This window comes from Cetorhinus maximus, chromosome 2 (genome assembly GCF_964194155.1).
Source record: "Cetorhinus maximus chromosome 2, sCetMax3.hap1.1, whole genome shotgun sequence".
Classification (NCBI taxonomy): domain Eukaryota; kingdom Metazoa; phylum Chordata; class Chondrichthyes; order Lamniformes; family Cetorhinidae; genus Cetorhinus; species Cetorhinus maximus.
In genome coordinates, this window is record NC_135880.1 from 11,083,446 (window position 1) to 11,099,638 (window position 16,193).

The following is a 16,193-nucleotide window of genomic DNA, read 5'->3' on the forward strand; positions in this document are numbered from 1 at the left end:
GAACATTCTGTTTGGTCTGTCTTGTCCATCTATAACCAGAAGTTTGGCGTGGTCACAACAGAGTGATGGCTGTATCATAGCCCTGATTGGTTTGCTATCATTTTGTACGTAAGATTTCTCAAGACTAAGTAACCTTTTAAAATTAATCATTTTTTAATGTCATGTCATTTTTAAAAAAAACAAAACAAAGGTTTTTTTTTATTTCTGACTGTTCTAATGTGGTGGTCTCTCTCAATATAGTATTAGTTGTGGTATTTTTGTTTTGACTGTGTTAAAATTATTTCTGGTGAAAAGGTGCTGTAATTTTTTTGTCAGAAGAATGGTTATGAGTGAGTATTCATTCTTCCATATCCATCCCAATTTACCCCTTTTTTTTTAGGAATGACGAGCATCCGAAGCTTTATTTTCTGTTATTTTCTACATAAATTCTAAATGCTTTATTTCTGAGAGAAATAAAAAAAAGTCCATGGCATTCACGGACTTGAAGTGGCTCATGCTTATTCTCTCTGCACATTGTTTATATGCTTGGTGGGTTCTGATCAACTGGTCAAAGCTTCAGTATGAGTACATTGAAACACAGGAGATTAATTGTTACTTGTGTCGGCTGCAAGTTATGATCAACTAGTCAGACCCACTCATCTACAGAAAAAGTATGCATGGAGGATAGGATTCAGCCTTTTAAAAACAAATCATTAAGTGCTTAAAGTTTGCTTGTGGTGGTTTTGTTGTGGGGTGGTTTTGAAAATGTACTTTCAGAAGGGATCAGCAATGCTAGAAATCACTAAATTAACCATGGGAATATTGTAAAATCTGGGTTGTTAATTCTAGTTTACATGTCCATAAGATGTACTTAATCAGTATTATCGTTTCCAGTACAGAACTTTGGTGATGCCCACTCATGATTTGCACATTAAAAAAACTCCTTCACCAAGCTTCTGGACTACCAATATCACACCACCACCCCTTCCTTTCCCTCAACTGGTCATTTTATGCTTTAATTTTGCTTTTGTGTAAATGTTGCAGAGCAATGAATCAATGATGTATAGGCACATTCTGCCCCTTCTTCTTAACACTTGGTTTTAGTGCAGTTTCTAGTCCATTAACTTCCTCTTGGTCCTCTTCTAGTTAAATTTGCCTTAAGCAGAATGACTTTAATTACCCTCAGTTTGGCTCTATTACACACAAAACAACCATTCAAAACCATTTATGATTCTTCAGCTTAGAGGCCACAAGGATGGCTGGCATGAGCAGTTGAGATATCAATGTACAGTAGGAGTTGCAGATTTAAGACTAAATGCATCTATTTACAAGAATAGAAATATACGTATCACTCATTTAATTACACTAATCTGGGTGTACTTAATCCTAATATCTGGTGGGAAAAGTGTCCTATTTCCCAACACTAACACCCTTCAACAATTCCTACAACAATTGGAACATAATAAAATACCCTTTACATAACTTCTAGTGGTTATTTAGCAAAAATTATTTCACTATCACTGGGTCAAAATCCTGGAACTCCCTTACAGTACCGTGGGTTAGCTACACCACATGGATTGCAGCGGCTCAGGAAAGCAGCTCACCACCACCTTCTCATGCAGTTAGGGATGGACAATAAATGCGGGCCTAGCCAACGATGCCCACAATGAAAAAGTGTTGGCACAACCTTATTGGCTAACCAATTTTATTAAGCATGTTCAAACTTAACCCCTTGCTAGTAGGGTAGCAAAATCCTGAATGCACTGCACAAAATGTTTGATTGATGGCATTGATCTCAGTAGGAGATGGGAAGAATTATTAAATGCAATTATATGGACCATGCTTTAAATAGTTATGTAACCACCAAATTGAATCTTAATGTCTGGATAATTTCGGCAATCATACTGGGTAACTGTTTCCTCAAATGGACAAAACATTTTTTTAAAGTTATAATTTCTAGTCATTGCTAGTGGTTTGAATATTTTAGGGAGGGGCTACTATATTTATGAACAAGTACAATTGGCAGGACTTGTGAACAATTTCAAACAATTACCTTAATATACTGGGAACAATGACCTTAATATAAGGGGAACAATGTATCAGCATTGGTTCAATGCTCTTGCTGCAATCCATGTTTATGCACTGAATGTTTTAGTAAATGCATGATTTATTTCAATCTACAGTCTCACTTTGTTTTAGAGTTATAAAAGCTGACCTGGATACTGACCATTTGGTATTCTTGATGTTTATAGTGGACAAAAGAATCTGCTGGTCCAATTCCCAACCAGTTTGTGCCACTAAACACTGACCCACGTGAGTTCAAAGAGATGAGGAATAAGGTAGGACAAGAATGACTTGAAAGTGTTTATTCTGAAACTAAACACTATATTGCTTTTCTTTAATGCTGCTGAGGGGAATATTTCTTGAATTTAAGCAGTGCGACATAATCAAAGGGACTTTTAATTTAGGAAGTTCTGTTTAACTCAAGAAATGTAGCACAGCAATGCACCTATCCATGGTGTTTCAGTCTCAGTCTGCTTTCTGTATGGGCTCTTTTAGTCAGTTGTCTTAGGCCTTTGTAATTAAAAGATTCTAAGAGCTTTTCTTAAAGTGACAGGATAACATAGAAAAGGAAAAGCTAGAAGATCATTTACTTAGCAAAATATTTTTACATCCTTGCCAAACAAACATCTGCTAGGAACCTTGCAATGACCAAAGCTTGTATGAGAGCACTTCCCTGTTTGGTATCTGTTAGGAATCCTTTATGCTGGTGTTTGTGGTTCTGCATCAAATTTCAGGGAGTACTGTTCTTTTCTCCTCCTAGTCACATGCCTCCACCTCCCTAGATGGGGAAGTGTGGGAAATTGGCACAGTGTCTTTCTCTGCTATCCAGTTTATGTGCCTGGATAATGATGAAATGGCTATGGTGTTCAAAATATTTTTCAAAATTCAAATTTTGCCAGGAAATAATAATTAAATTTAAACTGATTCAAATTTCTTCATAGGAACTTCAACATGTTCTGGGGTGTGGCATTAAAAAGGGTCAAAATTCTCTGATGTGCTGGTCAGAAAACAATCTGATTTAGCCAGTGCCTGAATCTGCCAATAAGCATGAGAGGAGGTCATTTGGCCCATCAACTCTATGCGGATACTAGCTAGCTATTCTCTTAATCCCATTTTCCAACCCTTTCCTTATGTCCCTTGTCAATACTTATCCAGAGGTGTCAGCTGTGGCTCAGTTCATAGCACCCTCGCCTTTGAATCAGAGGGTTGTGGGTTCATGTCCCACTCCTGGAAACCAAGAACTGTGATTGTACTCAAAAGAGTTGCAATCTGTGACTGTTGATAACTCGAAAGAGTATCAATACTTATCCAGAGGTGTCAGCTGTGGCTCAGTTTATAGCACCCTCGCCTTTGAATCAGAGGGTTGTGGGTTCATGTCCCACTCCAGGAAACCAAGAACTGTGATTGTACTCGAAAAGAGTTGCAATCTGTGACTGTTGATAACTCGAAAGAGTATCAATACTTATCCAATTTCCTTTTAAGTTATGTCAATGTCTTATTAATAACATTGTTAAGGTTTAATGCCAATTACATTGTTAAACAGGTGATGGGTATTTGTACACCTATAAATGGGGGATAGGCCAGTGTTTGTGTAGTGGTTATCACGTTCGCCTCATACGTGAAAGGTCCCCGGTTCGAAACCGAGCAGAAACATTATAAATGGGGAATAGCTGGGACATTGGCGGCGTTGGGGGTTGACTGTGAACTAAGTCAATAAATTCTCTCCAGCAAAGAAAGCAGCTGTGTCTTAGTTTTAACTTGGTGTGGATCCAATTAACAAGTTATATTATCTTCGGTATCTCACTACCCAATTGTAGTAAATTATTTCATGTTCAAATATTCCATTTCTTCTAGCATCACTTCTTGTTCTTCTAGTTACAATATTGATTCTGTACCCTCATGCTATCAGTTCACAACTCATGGAAACTGTATTAATTATCCTCTCAAGGTTTTGTAATTGCAAATGCCTCCATTAGATTTCTTCCAAATTTTTGTTACACTGGAGGTAATCGGTTTTTAAAATCATCTTCATAATTATAACTTCTCATTTTTTATATTTTTCTTGTGATCTTTTGTACCCTTTCAACTGTGGCTCAGTTGGGTAGCACTCTCACCTCTGAATCAGAAGTGTGAGAGTTCAACTCCAGAGACTTGAGTATAAAATCAAGGCCAATAGTCCAGTGCAATACTAAGGTTTGCTGCACTATCACTGTCTTTCAGATGAAATGTTAAACCGAGGCTCTGACTTGCCCCTCAGGTGGACATGAAAGATACCACAGTGCTATTTTGAAGAAGAGTTATCCCTGGTGGTCTTGACCAATATTTATCCCTCAGTTGATTTCACTGAAACAGATTATCTGGCCATTATCACCATTGCTGTTTGTGGAATCTTGCTGTGTGCAAATTGGTTGCTGCATTTCCTATATTACAACAGCGAAAGCACTTCAAAAGAACTTCATTATCTGTAAAGTGCTTTGAGACATCCTGTGGTCCTGAAAGGCGCTATAGAAATACAAATCTTTTTTCCTATATTGTGGTGCTTGCAATACTCCATTTGTTGCCCAATCAGTATTTTTGTACAAATTAATAATTTGCTTTTATATTAATATAAAACCCAGAACCACATTGCCTTTTTTGGGGTTTTTCTGCACGCACTTTCACCGTCAATGATCGATGTATTTGTACCCTCTGGATCTCTCTTTTTCTACTCTTCATTTGCTCCTTTCCCCAAAATGTATATTCCAACTTTATCTACACTGGACTGCATCTGCCACCCTTCTGCACATTGTACGTCTTGTCTTTCTGTAATCTTATTAGTGCCTGGTTCTGTCTTCCTGCTGAAAGATCTAAACAGTTTGAAAGCAATAGCTCAAAATGTCATGCAATTACTTGATTTGTTTATTATGTTTTGGTAGATTAGGCAATTAGGCAATTCTCCAATCTGTTCAGTAAATGAGCATTTCTTTTGTTACCCAAGGGGTGCCACCTTGTTTGAAGGAGGTTTTTTTTAATTTAATGTCAGTTTTAGTTCCTACAATACTGGCAGGAAATGGATCAGGATTTAGATACATTTTTAGACTTTTAGCTACCATCTCTTGTTTTATTTCCTAATTCAATTTTAAGCTGAATTTCTTCCTTCTTCTATTTTTGATGTATTTTACTGTATTGTGGTCTGCTAATATTAAAGGGCATGTGCTCCATAGGTGAATGTCGGCAGCAGTGTTTCCCGCTTGATTCGAAAGCACGCCTGTTTGCATATTATTGATGTAGTAACTTCCTAATTTTTTTTAAAAGTGCCATCTTTGGGGCAAATTAAAAGTTAAAGATTATTTTAGTATATATTTATAAAGCTTCACTAAAATGGGATGCAACAGTGATTTTAAGGAGTTTTGGGTTTTCAATATTTGCATTCTTATGTTTTAAAAAGAAATACCTTAAAACAAATTGTTTTTACAATTGTGCAATCCAGATTGCTAAATAAATTGCATAAATCCAAAGCATGCAATTACTTTGATGTAATACTGTGACAGAGCAAAGTTGAATCAAGTAAGGTGAGGAGTTGTATAGCATGTTTAAGGCTGACATCTTCTGCTATAGAGTCATAGGTTGATTGGAATCATAGAATCTTACAGCTCAGCAGGAAGCCATTCAGCCCATCATTCCTGCACCAGCTCTTTGAAAGAGTTAATCCCACAATCTAGCTCTTTCTCCATAGCCCTGCATTTTTTTCTTTTCAAGTTTTTATCCAATTCATTCTTGAAAGTCACTATTGAATCTTCTTCCATCTGCAGGGGATTCCAGATTATAGTGGTTTTCTGTATTTTTTTTTAAAAAATTCTCCACATCTCTCGGTAGCCCCCCTGCCAAATCTTTACCAAATATCTTAATTTGTTTTGATCTGTCTCCCTTTCTTACCCTTACAGCTACTTGTCTCTTGCCCTTAAAGCTATGGAAATTGCTGTTTACACTGATATTATCCCGCACCTTTAAAGTTTAATTTTAATGCATAATTTGTAATTTGATTTGTAGCACAATTCTTGCTCTGTTGCCTATGATGCACACCATTCAAACTTTCAGCACTTAATCTGTCTGTAATTCCAAAGCATCAACAATGTGCCATTGTGTACTTCTAAACTAGTTACCATCATATGCAGCCCCATCAAAGCTGCATTAATGGTTAAACAGTGTCCTCAAATTATTGTGCCTGTGTTGTAATTGGTTCACCTTTCAGTTTTTCTTCCTGAATTACTTAAGCAGTTCCTTAGCTGTATCTCCTCTCACTCACCCTTCACATTAGTGACAACCTTCACTCATCACCCAAGTCTCTTGATTATTTCACTTGATATTCATTAACTCGCTTCAGATCATGCATTCTCCTTTCCTTTCAAAGAGCAGTGGCTACATGATTTTATTTTTATAACATTCATTGGAACAATGAAAACCTTATTCCAGTTCTTAAAAAAGCCCAGTGTTCATGGCTCTCAAATTTATCCAGCAACTATCACTTCTACCTTCTATTCTTAATCCTTCCTTATCTGTTGACATCCATGGCCAAATTATCTCCTCTGACTTTAGATAGAACTCTCAATCTCTAGTAGTAAAGCTGTGTGCAAGTTGCTTGATTTCCTGTTTGTTGTCCATCATTTCTTTATTCCACGACAAGTCTTAATTCTCCATAAAGGTAAACTGTTCCGTCTGGTCCTTCTCAACCTGCATGCAGCCTTTGACATGGTTGACTACACCATCCTCTCCTCCACCATCTCTCCACCGTCAGCAGGTTGGGTGGGACTGCTCTTGCCTCGTTCCATTTTTAACAATCTAATCATAGGCAGAGTATCATCTGCAGTGGCTTCTTTCCCCTTTCCTACACTGTTATCTCAGTTGTCCGCCAAGGATTTATCCCTGCCCTGCGCCCAACCCCCCCACAACCCCCATATTTCTCATCTACATACTGTTCCTCAGCGACATTATCCAAAATCATGGCATAGTGTTCACTTGTATGCTAATAACACCTAGCTCTACCTCACCACCATCTCTCTGGACTCCTCCATTGTTGCTAAATTGTCAGACTGCTTGTTTAGCATCTAGTAATGGATGAGCAGAAATTCCCTCCAATTAAAAATTGGAAAGACCAAAGCTTTTGGGACTTCAGTCCCCACTACCAACACCATCCCTCTCTCTGCAACTGAGGCTGAACCAGACTTGTCGCAATCTTGGTGCCATATTTTACCTCGATGAGCTTCCAACCACACATCCATGCCATTACCAAGGCCACCTGTTTCCACCTCCATAACATCGCCCTACTTCACCCCTGCCTCAGCTCATCTGCTGCTGAAACCCTTATCCATGCCTTGTCAGTTTGACACTCGACTATTCCTATGTACTCCTGGCCAGCCTCCCTCTTTCTACCCTTCATAAATTTGCGCCCATCCAAAACTCTGCCTGTGATCATATTACATCCAGCTTACCCATCACATTTTAAAATTTTGTTTTCAGACCTGTCCATGACCTCACCTCTCCCTATCTGTGGAAGCAGACCCATAACCCTCTGAGATATCTGCATTCAACTAATCCTGACCTCTTGAGCATCCTGGTTTTAATTGTCCCACCATAGGTGGCTGCGCCTTCAGCTACCTAGGCCCTAAGCTGTGGATTTCCCTCTGCAGTCTTTTGAGCATGGAATCACCTAAATGTCCTGATCCAATGAAAAGTAAAATATTAGGCTGGTTGAATCCAGAATGAGGGGACATGAAATTTAAAATAACGCTAGATCATTTAATAGCGGAATCAGGAAGGACTCCTTTACACAAAGTGTAGTGTAAATCTGGACCTCTTTTGCTCCAAAAGGCTGTTGAGGCTGGGGCCAGAGCGGGGTGGTCAATTGAAAAGTTCAAGACTGAAATAGATAGATTTTTGTTTGGCAAAGATGTTGAGGTATATGAATTAAAGGCATGTAAGTGGAGTACATTCAAATATAAGAATTAAGAGCAGTAGTAGGCCATTCAGCCTCTTGCACCTGCTCCACCATTTGATAAGATCATGGCTGATCTGATTGTGGTCTCTACTTTCCTGTCCACCCCCTATACCCTTTGAATATTGTAATGCTGAGTTAGATTTTTGACTGTCAAGGGAGTTAAAGCCTCATTGCTCTCTGGGGAAGAGAATTCCAGAGATAATGACCCTCTGAGAAAAAATTTATCCTCAACTCCGTTTTAAATAGACGACCCCTTATTTTTAAACTGTGTCCCCTAGCTTTAGTTTCTCCCACAAAAGGAAACACCCAGCATCCACCCTGTCAAGTCACTCTAGGATCTTGCATGTTTCAATAAGATCACTCCTTATTCTTCTAAACTACAATGGATACAGGCCCAATCTGTCCAACCTTTCCTTATAAAACAGCCCCTTCATCCCAGGAATCAGTTGAGTGAAGCTTCTCTGTACATACTACTCCAGATGTGGTCTCACCAATCCCCTGTACAACTGTAACAAAACTTCCCTACTTTTATATTCATTCCCTTTGCAATAAATGACAGGTACAAATCAGCCATGATCTAATTAAATGCTGGAACAGATTCAAGGGGCTGCATGGCCAGTGCTGCTTCCTACATTTCTAATTCTACTGAATGTCTACAGGCATGTTATATCCTTCCAGTTCAGAATGGCAGAATGTGCAAGAGTTGCAGTGGGAAAATAAATAACTTTTATGCAATGGTGAGATGAAATTGTGCCTGTTATAGCTATAATAATGTGACTTTTCCTTAATCTGAGTCTATATTGCAATCCCTATGTTTAATTCTGAACCACTTCCTTGGAGTTGTTTGTGGTAATTTTCAATTATCCATGGTGCATTCTTTTAGTAAAAGACTTACTGAAGTGCAAAATTGTACCATTTTATTCAGCCAATCAAAAGTACACATGTTACATAGTAATGAGTTGCCCTTGAATGAAGTGAAAAATAATGATTTTCCTTCATTTTCCTTCCCTTATAGATCCGAGAACAAAATTTGCAGGATATAAAGACTGCAGGACCTCAATCTCAGTTACTATGTGGTGTCGTGCTGGATAGGTCCTTTGCTCAGGTGAGAACTTAACATTACATAGAAGAAAAAATTCTGCACTTCTTTCTGTTGTCATTATCTCGTTTGTCAATCTGTCACTATCTTTCCCTAACGTTTTGCAAACACTATTCTTTAAATGGCAGAATTTATCTATGTGGGAGGTAAGTTCTAGTGATAACTGTACTGTGTCTAATATTCAAAACATTCGAGCAAGAATGCAGATATGGCAGAGCAAAAATCATGTTGACAGTCGAATAATAGCATGCCAATCGAAGCTCCTGCGAACCATTGCTGAATGCAGTCATTTGTGCATGCTCTTATGTACTTTTAGATATGACTGTGTTACACATCGTAAGCATGCTGAGTATACTAGTCAGGCTTTCAAAACCTCATTTTACTTGTACCATTTAATTAAATGGGGATTGATCAAGTATACTTCAGAACTTAAAATCTAGGAAGTTCTTGGGCCTCTGGTACAAGATCAAAGAAATGGTTTCATCATTCAAAATAGCAAAATGTCTGAAAATGCCACAAGGAGATTAAACTGCAAAGCTTTCCTCTGAAACCTTTGCATAAACTGTATTATGTCAGTGTAGAGTGTCTGTTTGCAACTTGCAGATAATATCTCCAATTTGAAAAGATTGCAGCTTATGTCATGATTATTTTCATCAATACGTGTAGCACCTAATGTATTTTGATATGATTTGAAATGTGCTTTTAAATACAATTTTTTAAAAAATTGAACAGCATAAGTTGATCAATTTATGACCTGTGTAATTAATGAGAATTTTCCTGGCTACTTCTGTGCAATGAAAATTAGTTGGAGTAAAAATGGTTCTAGGGACTCAAGTTATCTCTATCCAAAATTGATGATATAATAAATTTGAAAATATGCGAAGGATTTTTGCTGTATTGGTCTTTTACATCTTTTAAATCCTTCAGTCTACTTGAGGTGAATAATAAATGGATTTTTTTTTTCAAGCATCGATTAACTGACTTAAAATTTAACAATTAATATCAGGCACCCCATACGACAAAAATAGTTTTCTTCACAGCACATATTCAATACAGGATTAGTTAGATTACTTTATAGCTTTTGGTGAAGTTTCTATAACAAAGTAATAGTGTATGAGATCATGAAAGTTTGACTGGTTGAAAGCTCCCTATGTGCACATCATTAGAGTTGGGTTTATAGCCTGCATGCCACCCTGTCCTAGCCATCCTGCTACTGGATACATAAATTGCATGAAAATGAATTTATATCATGATGGATTTGAGTTATCCAGTCTTTAAGGGAGGGTATGGTTTGCACTGTTTACTCAATTTACTGTTGCAGGATGCACCTCTCTCAGACTGTACGGAGTTTATTGATGGTCTCGATCTCTCAAAGCAAGCCTTAAATCCCGCTAACCCTGTTAGAAAGGTACATACTGACCTGTTGTTGTTGAACTCTGCACCTATTATCATGTTTCCTCACCCAATAACTCTGTTCTACTCCAAAATGCTTGATTTTTTTAAAAATCCAGAATAAAAGTTTGTTACTATTAAATTCTGGCTTGCTGAAATCCATAAGAATAGGGCAGGGTGCTATAGGACCAAAGTAAAATTCAAATGTTAAGAGCATAGTTATTTTGGATCCTGCTTACTGGTGCTTACGTGAAATGTTGTATTTGATATTTTTTAACTTCAGTACATTAAGCAAGCAAGCATAGGTTGTGAACAATGTGATTGCTGAAATCAGTTTTCAAGAAATAGTTGTCAAATTTGCATATATGCAGCATAAATTTAAAAGGCCCCAAAATCCTTCAATTTGAACTGGCAGGAAATATTTTAACCCAAGACCACCTTAATTTATAGATTTGTGACCTTGAAATTTAGAGTCTTGTGAACTATGCTGCAGTAGCTACCTTTCAAATTTATGTTCGTGATATTAATTCTGTCTATCAGCTCACAGTAAGAAGAGCATTTGTGGAAAGGAGAGGGAGTATTCCCCTCTCATGAAGATCACCGATTCTGCATCATAGATGCTTGCAAGGCCCAAAACAGCAGGTCTCCATGGGAGGAAATAGAGAATTTTCCCCAAATAGTAGCAAAAGCTATGTTCAATGAAGAGATTGAGTACATTGTAGTAAAAAAATTCTTCCTATCACCATTCTTCCCCCTGCCCCCAACCTGATTGAGGGTCACATTTCAAACTTGTTGAGCCCACCTGTATTTGTTCTTCAGAATGTTTTCTCTGGACACAGTGAGATTTAGTCATGCTTTACACAGTCTGTAAAGTTTATTTCTTTATGCAAAGAAAAAGGAGTTGAAAGCAAAGTAAACAGGGGCAGCTGCTGACCTTCGCATTTTGGTGGGGCAGTGGGAAGGAAGGGCATATGTAGACAGCCAAAGTCAGAGGAACAAAATATTGAAGTTATAGAGCTGGAGGACCACATGGAGGGGAAAGGAGATATAGGTGAAATTTTTTTCTAAGCACTTCTATATTTGCCTTTGTGACCTCAATCTTTGTTTTATGCAACAGATGAAAATAGTTTTGAAGGGTTTGTGTGCATTTAAACTTTTTGCCTCAGGGTCCTTAAAATCTATATCTAAAATCAAAATTTTGTGCTGTCTTGTTCTGTGGGATTTGTGGCTCATGCTAAAGGAATTGTGCATACTAACAATGTGCACTTGTAATCACGCTGGCCACATGCATCTCAATAGCTAAATAAGCTACTTATCTAGTAAACAAGCCAATCATTAATCCTGCTGTACAGTTAGCCAAACAGAAGCATAAAGCAGTACGAGGACACAATATTCATAAATTTCAGTTTGCTATCTGAGACACGCAGATCCTGTTCTTTAATATGACAGAAATGCATGCAGTCATAGAGGTCTACAGCACAGAAAAAGACCCTTCGGCCCATCGAGTCTGCGCCGGTCAAACAAGTACCTAACTACTCTAATCCCATTTTCCAGCACTGCCTGGGCTGATATTCTCTTATTTTTACAACAGAGGAAACATAAAGGAATGTTGAATGGGCATTCCACTAGTTAGAGATGTAGAACTTCAGGGGAAACTTCTTGGCCTCTCTGCAACCAACTATGGTTACCTGCTGAAACTTTGATAGATGAATGTGCATTCTCATCTCTAGTTACCTCCAAGCAGATATCCTCTTAAGCCTGTGTTTCTTCAAACATACATTTGTTCTCAGCTTGAAATGATGTGTACTGGACAGCTTTCTCCCATGCAAGCTACCTTAATACAAAAGCGTTGGCCCAAAGCTAAGTACAGTTTATTCATCAGCTGCTTCATTCAAGTCTTCATATAAGTGGCTTTGACAAAGTTGTGCATGCCTTGAGGGTGTCTTCCCTTCTCAGAGAGTTAATGAAGGACCGTTGTGGAATCCTTCCTTTCTGTAACCATTTCCCCATTTTGTCATAAGTCTACCCTGTAGCTTGCTTCTCAGTCTTTTATGTGGACCAAAGCAGGTCTTTCCACTGCATGTTTTGAAGTTTTGACCCCTGAAGGAGAACTGGTGACTTGTGTGCTGCAACTTCACTTTAGTTGAAACTTTCATTAATAATGGCAAAATTGAGAAAAAACCAGAATTCCCTTCTGCAGGTCGGGCTGAAAAGTTAGCATTCACTAATAACCTTAAGTATTGATAAGAATTAGCAGTTTTACTATTTGAGGTTTTAAATTGGAATTAATAGTGTGCAAATGGCTGTTGTGTCTCCTGCATTACAACAGTGACTCACTTTAAAAGTAATTTATTTGCTGTGTGGATATCCTGAGGGCATGAAAAGTGCTATATAAATCTGTTATTTCTTCATTAATTTTCCACTTACAAGAGTCAGAACCAACATTATAGCTAATCAAAATGTTCCTGAACACCATCTTAGCCAGAGTTGGATTTTCAAGGTTCAGTATTGGCTCCTGGAATTCCTTAACCAAGGATCTATCATTTTCGTGGCACCTTATTTTCTTTGGAAAACCAGATTGTATTATAGACTTTTGTTAGATCGAGAAACGCAACCCTAGTATGAAATGTTTCCAGAAATCCATTTTCATTGCATGTGATTAGGGCAAATACTTGGTCACAAGCACTGCTGCCTCTGTGGAAACCAACCTGACCTGGGATCAGTGCACTGTCAACTACTAGAGATATAAGTTGGACAAGCAGTCGCTTGAGCACCTTACAGCAAACACTCAGGAGAACAATGTAGGCGAATGATCTTTGCTTAACATCATAGAAAATTCAACCTTCAAGAATGATGCTAATAGCCAATTACAAACTTTTGGACCAAGGTCTTTCAAAAATTCAGGATTTACATTCTCATTGTGATAGCCAATTTTGGATGCCAACATATTCAAGTCCTGTTGGTACAAAGGCCATAGAATCAGAATGATTTCAGTACAGAAGGAGGCCATTCATGTCCATGCTGGCTCTCTGCACGAACAGCTCAGCTAGTCCCACTCCCTACTCTTTTCCTGTAGCCCTGCAAAATTTTGCTGTTCAAGTTTATGTCCAATTCCTTTTTGAAAACCACAGTTGAATCTGCCTCCACCATACTGCCAGGTAGTGCATACCAGATCCTAACTACTTGCTATGTAAAAACAATTTTTTTCCTGATGTCACCTTTACCATTCACCTTAAATCAGTGTCCTCTGTCTAAACCTTTCTGCCTGTGGGAACAGTTGCTCTTTATCTGCTCTGCCCAGAGCCCTCATGAAATTGAACACCTCCAGCAAATCTCCTCTCAACCTTCTCTAAGGAAAACAAATCCAGTTTCTACACATAGCTGAAGTTCCTCATCCTTGGACCCACACTCAAAAACCTTGTCTTCACCCTCACTAAAGCCTTCACTCACTTCATAAAGTGTGGTGTCCATTGGGCACAGTACTCCAGTTGAGGCTGTGTTTTATAAAGGTTCATCATAACCACCATGCTTTTGAACGCAATGTCTCTATTTATAAAGACCATGACCTAACATGCCTTTTTAATCACTTTCTCAACTTGCCCTGCAGCCTTCAACAATTTTGGGCACATATAGCCCCAGGTTTCTTTGTTTCTGCACTCCTTTTAGAATTGTGCTCTTGACTTTATATTGCCTCATTTTACTCTTCCCTGCATCAAATTCATTTGACGCATATGCGTCCACTCCTCCAGCCTGTCTATGTTCTCTTGATCACAGTACTTCCAAGTTTTGTGTCATCTGCAAATTTTGAAATGGTGCCCTGTAGACCTGAAGTCTAGATCATTGATATATATCAAGAATAGCCAAGGTCCCAGCACTGACCCCTGGTGAACCCCACTCTTCATGGACAAGCCAAAGACTGATTCGTATTTCTTTTTTAACTTGTAATTTTGGACTCACTTCTGATTTCAAATCTGCGGGTATGTGTGTTGCGTTTTTATTATTTTCTCTCGCATTTTAATAACTAATAAACTCTCACTTCCTTGGACTCAAAGTCCGGTTAAATTGGCTCCTTCCAAAACAAATACATTTGGACTGGGAAAAGGTGTCCACGAGGGAAGGGATCCTTTTTAAGTTAACTTTGTTGCGATCAACCGAGGCGGTTGAATAAAGAAGGGTAGCCAGTTCATCCCTCCTCACCCGGGAGCATAACAATTTGGGGTACCTTGTTTGGGACCATAACAAATTGGGGGACCTCACCCAGGGACCTATCATAACAACTGTAACCAAATACATTCTTTTCCTGACCTTTCCAGGGTAGCCACTTTCTTTCCAGCACTGTAATATTCTTTGTCAGTCACCCCTCCTTTTTTTTTTCCCCCTATCTTTCCTGGATACCTTGTACCCAGGAATATATGATACCCAGTCCTTCCTTTTTTGAGCCAGGTCTGTTATCAGTTAGTAAGATTTGGAGCATTTTGAGCATTTCAATGAAAATGGCACCATTCATCATGTAATTTCCGTTGCAGGGAGCTCTGGCCACTTTTAATAATAGGCCTTGACAGCAATACCCACATTTTAAGAACAGAATACTAAAATATAGATTGGCAATGGCATTGGCTGATGCAAATGGTTGGATGTGTGCTTGTGGATGTTGAGCAGCACCCAGGCAACAGACTCGAGCAAATGAAGGTCTTTTTATAAGGATGACTTTTGCCAATGGGCTCACCCAGTAGCATTTAGTGATTTAAGCAGATGGTCTTCAGACCTGGGTGGCCATAATCTCAATAGATGCACCTTCCTAATTCACCAGTGTAATTTTTGTGTGCTTCCTCCCCCAACCATAATTCATGGCTTTTGATTGAAGCTGACAATTTAGGCAGTTGTATGCTGTAGATCAGGTTTGAGATTACTCAAATACATTATAGGATTCTTATTGCAGTAGCAGAAGGGAAGCTACTTATCTTGTCAATATCTGCTGAATTTGATCCAACATTTAATAGGTGTAAAGTTCCTCTGCTAACCACTTTTATATCTTGAGCCAATCTTAAACCAATTATTTCTGAAAGGCATCTGCAAAGCTTAACACCAGGAACAGTCCAGTTACCTCTGCCAGGCATTACTGTATAGATTTTACTGAGAATTAGGGTATTTTTTAAAATGTGCATTGAATCCAAAAATCTCCTCCTGTCCCACTTTCCGTAAATGCTCTGCCTTCTATCTAATGAATAATGCAATGGAGACTGATAACCAATCTCATCGCTTGTTAGTTTGTTTTATTTAATGGAAGCATTCTTCATATTACCCTATGTTTCACCCAACTGGATGTACTGTATCTTTTTCACAAGGGCTTCTTTGTACAGCAGAGATAAAATTTTGCCTTTTGCTCTGTAAAGGACTCCAAATGCTTTTATTTGGCATAGGAAAGGGTCGTGCAAGTAACCCACTTACATGACATCAGAAACTTATTACAGAGGTGGTGATCATGGAATCCTCCCCATTGGTTACCCAAGTTTATACTGATGCTATATAGGAAGCCTTCCATTTTAAGAATGAAAAGCAGATGTGGTAAGCAGACCATTATCCAAGTCATTTCTTATCAGTGCTTTTTTTTGTGAGATTTTTCTGGCATGCCTTTCAAGTTCCTATTTCTTGAAAAAGTAATGGATAATATGTCTGCACAGATTA

The 16,193-nt window shown here is 38.4% G+C and overlaps 1 protein-coding gene across 8 annotated transcripts in view; it reads left to right on the forward strand.

Annotated features, from left to right (window-relative positions):
- Positions 1 to 16,193, forward strand: part of add1 (adducin 1 (alpha)) — a 196,230-nt gene that overhangs the window by 150,500 nt on the left and 29,537 nt on the right. For 5 of the 8 annotated variants that reach the window (XM_078561049.1, XM_078561058.1, XM_078561067.1 and 2 more), the window contains 3 exons: positions 2,232 to 2,318; positions 9,033 to 9,122; positions 10,438 to 10,524. In XM_078561049.1, the coding sequence (XP_078417175.1) occupies positions 2,232 to 2,318; positions 9,033 to 9,122; positions 10,438 to 10,524 (264 nt within the window). The remainder of the gene's footprint in view (positions 1 to 2,231; positions 2,319 to 9,032; positions 9,123 to 10,437; positions 10,525 to 16,193) is intronic. The other 3 variants (XM_078561084.1, XM_078561039.1, XM_078561102.1) reach the window with 1 other exon arrangement.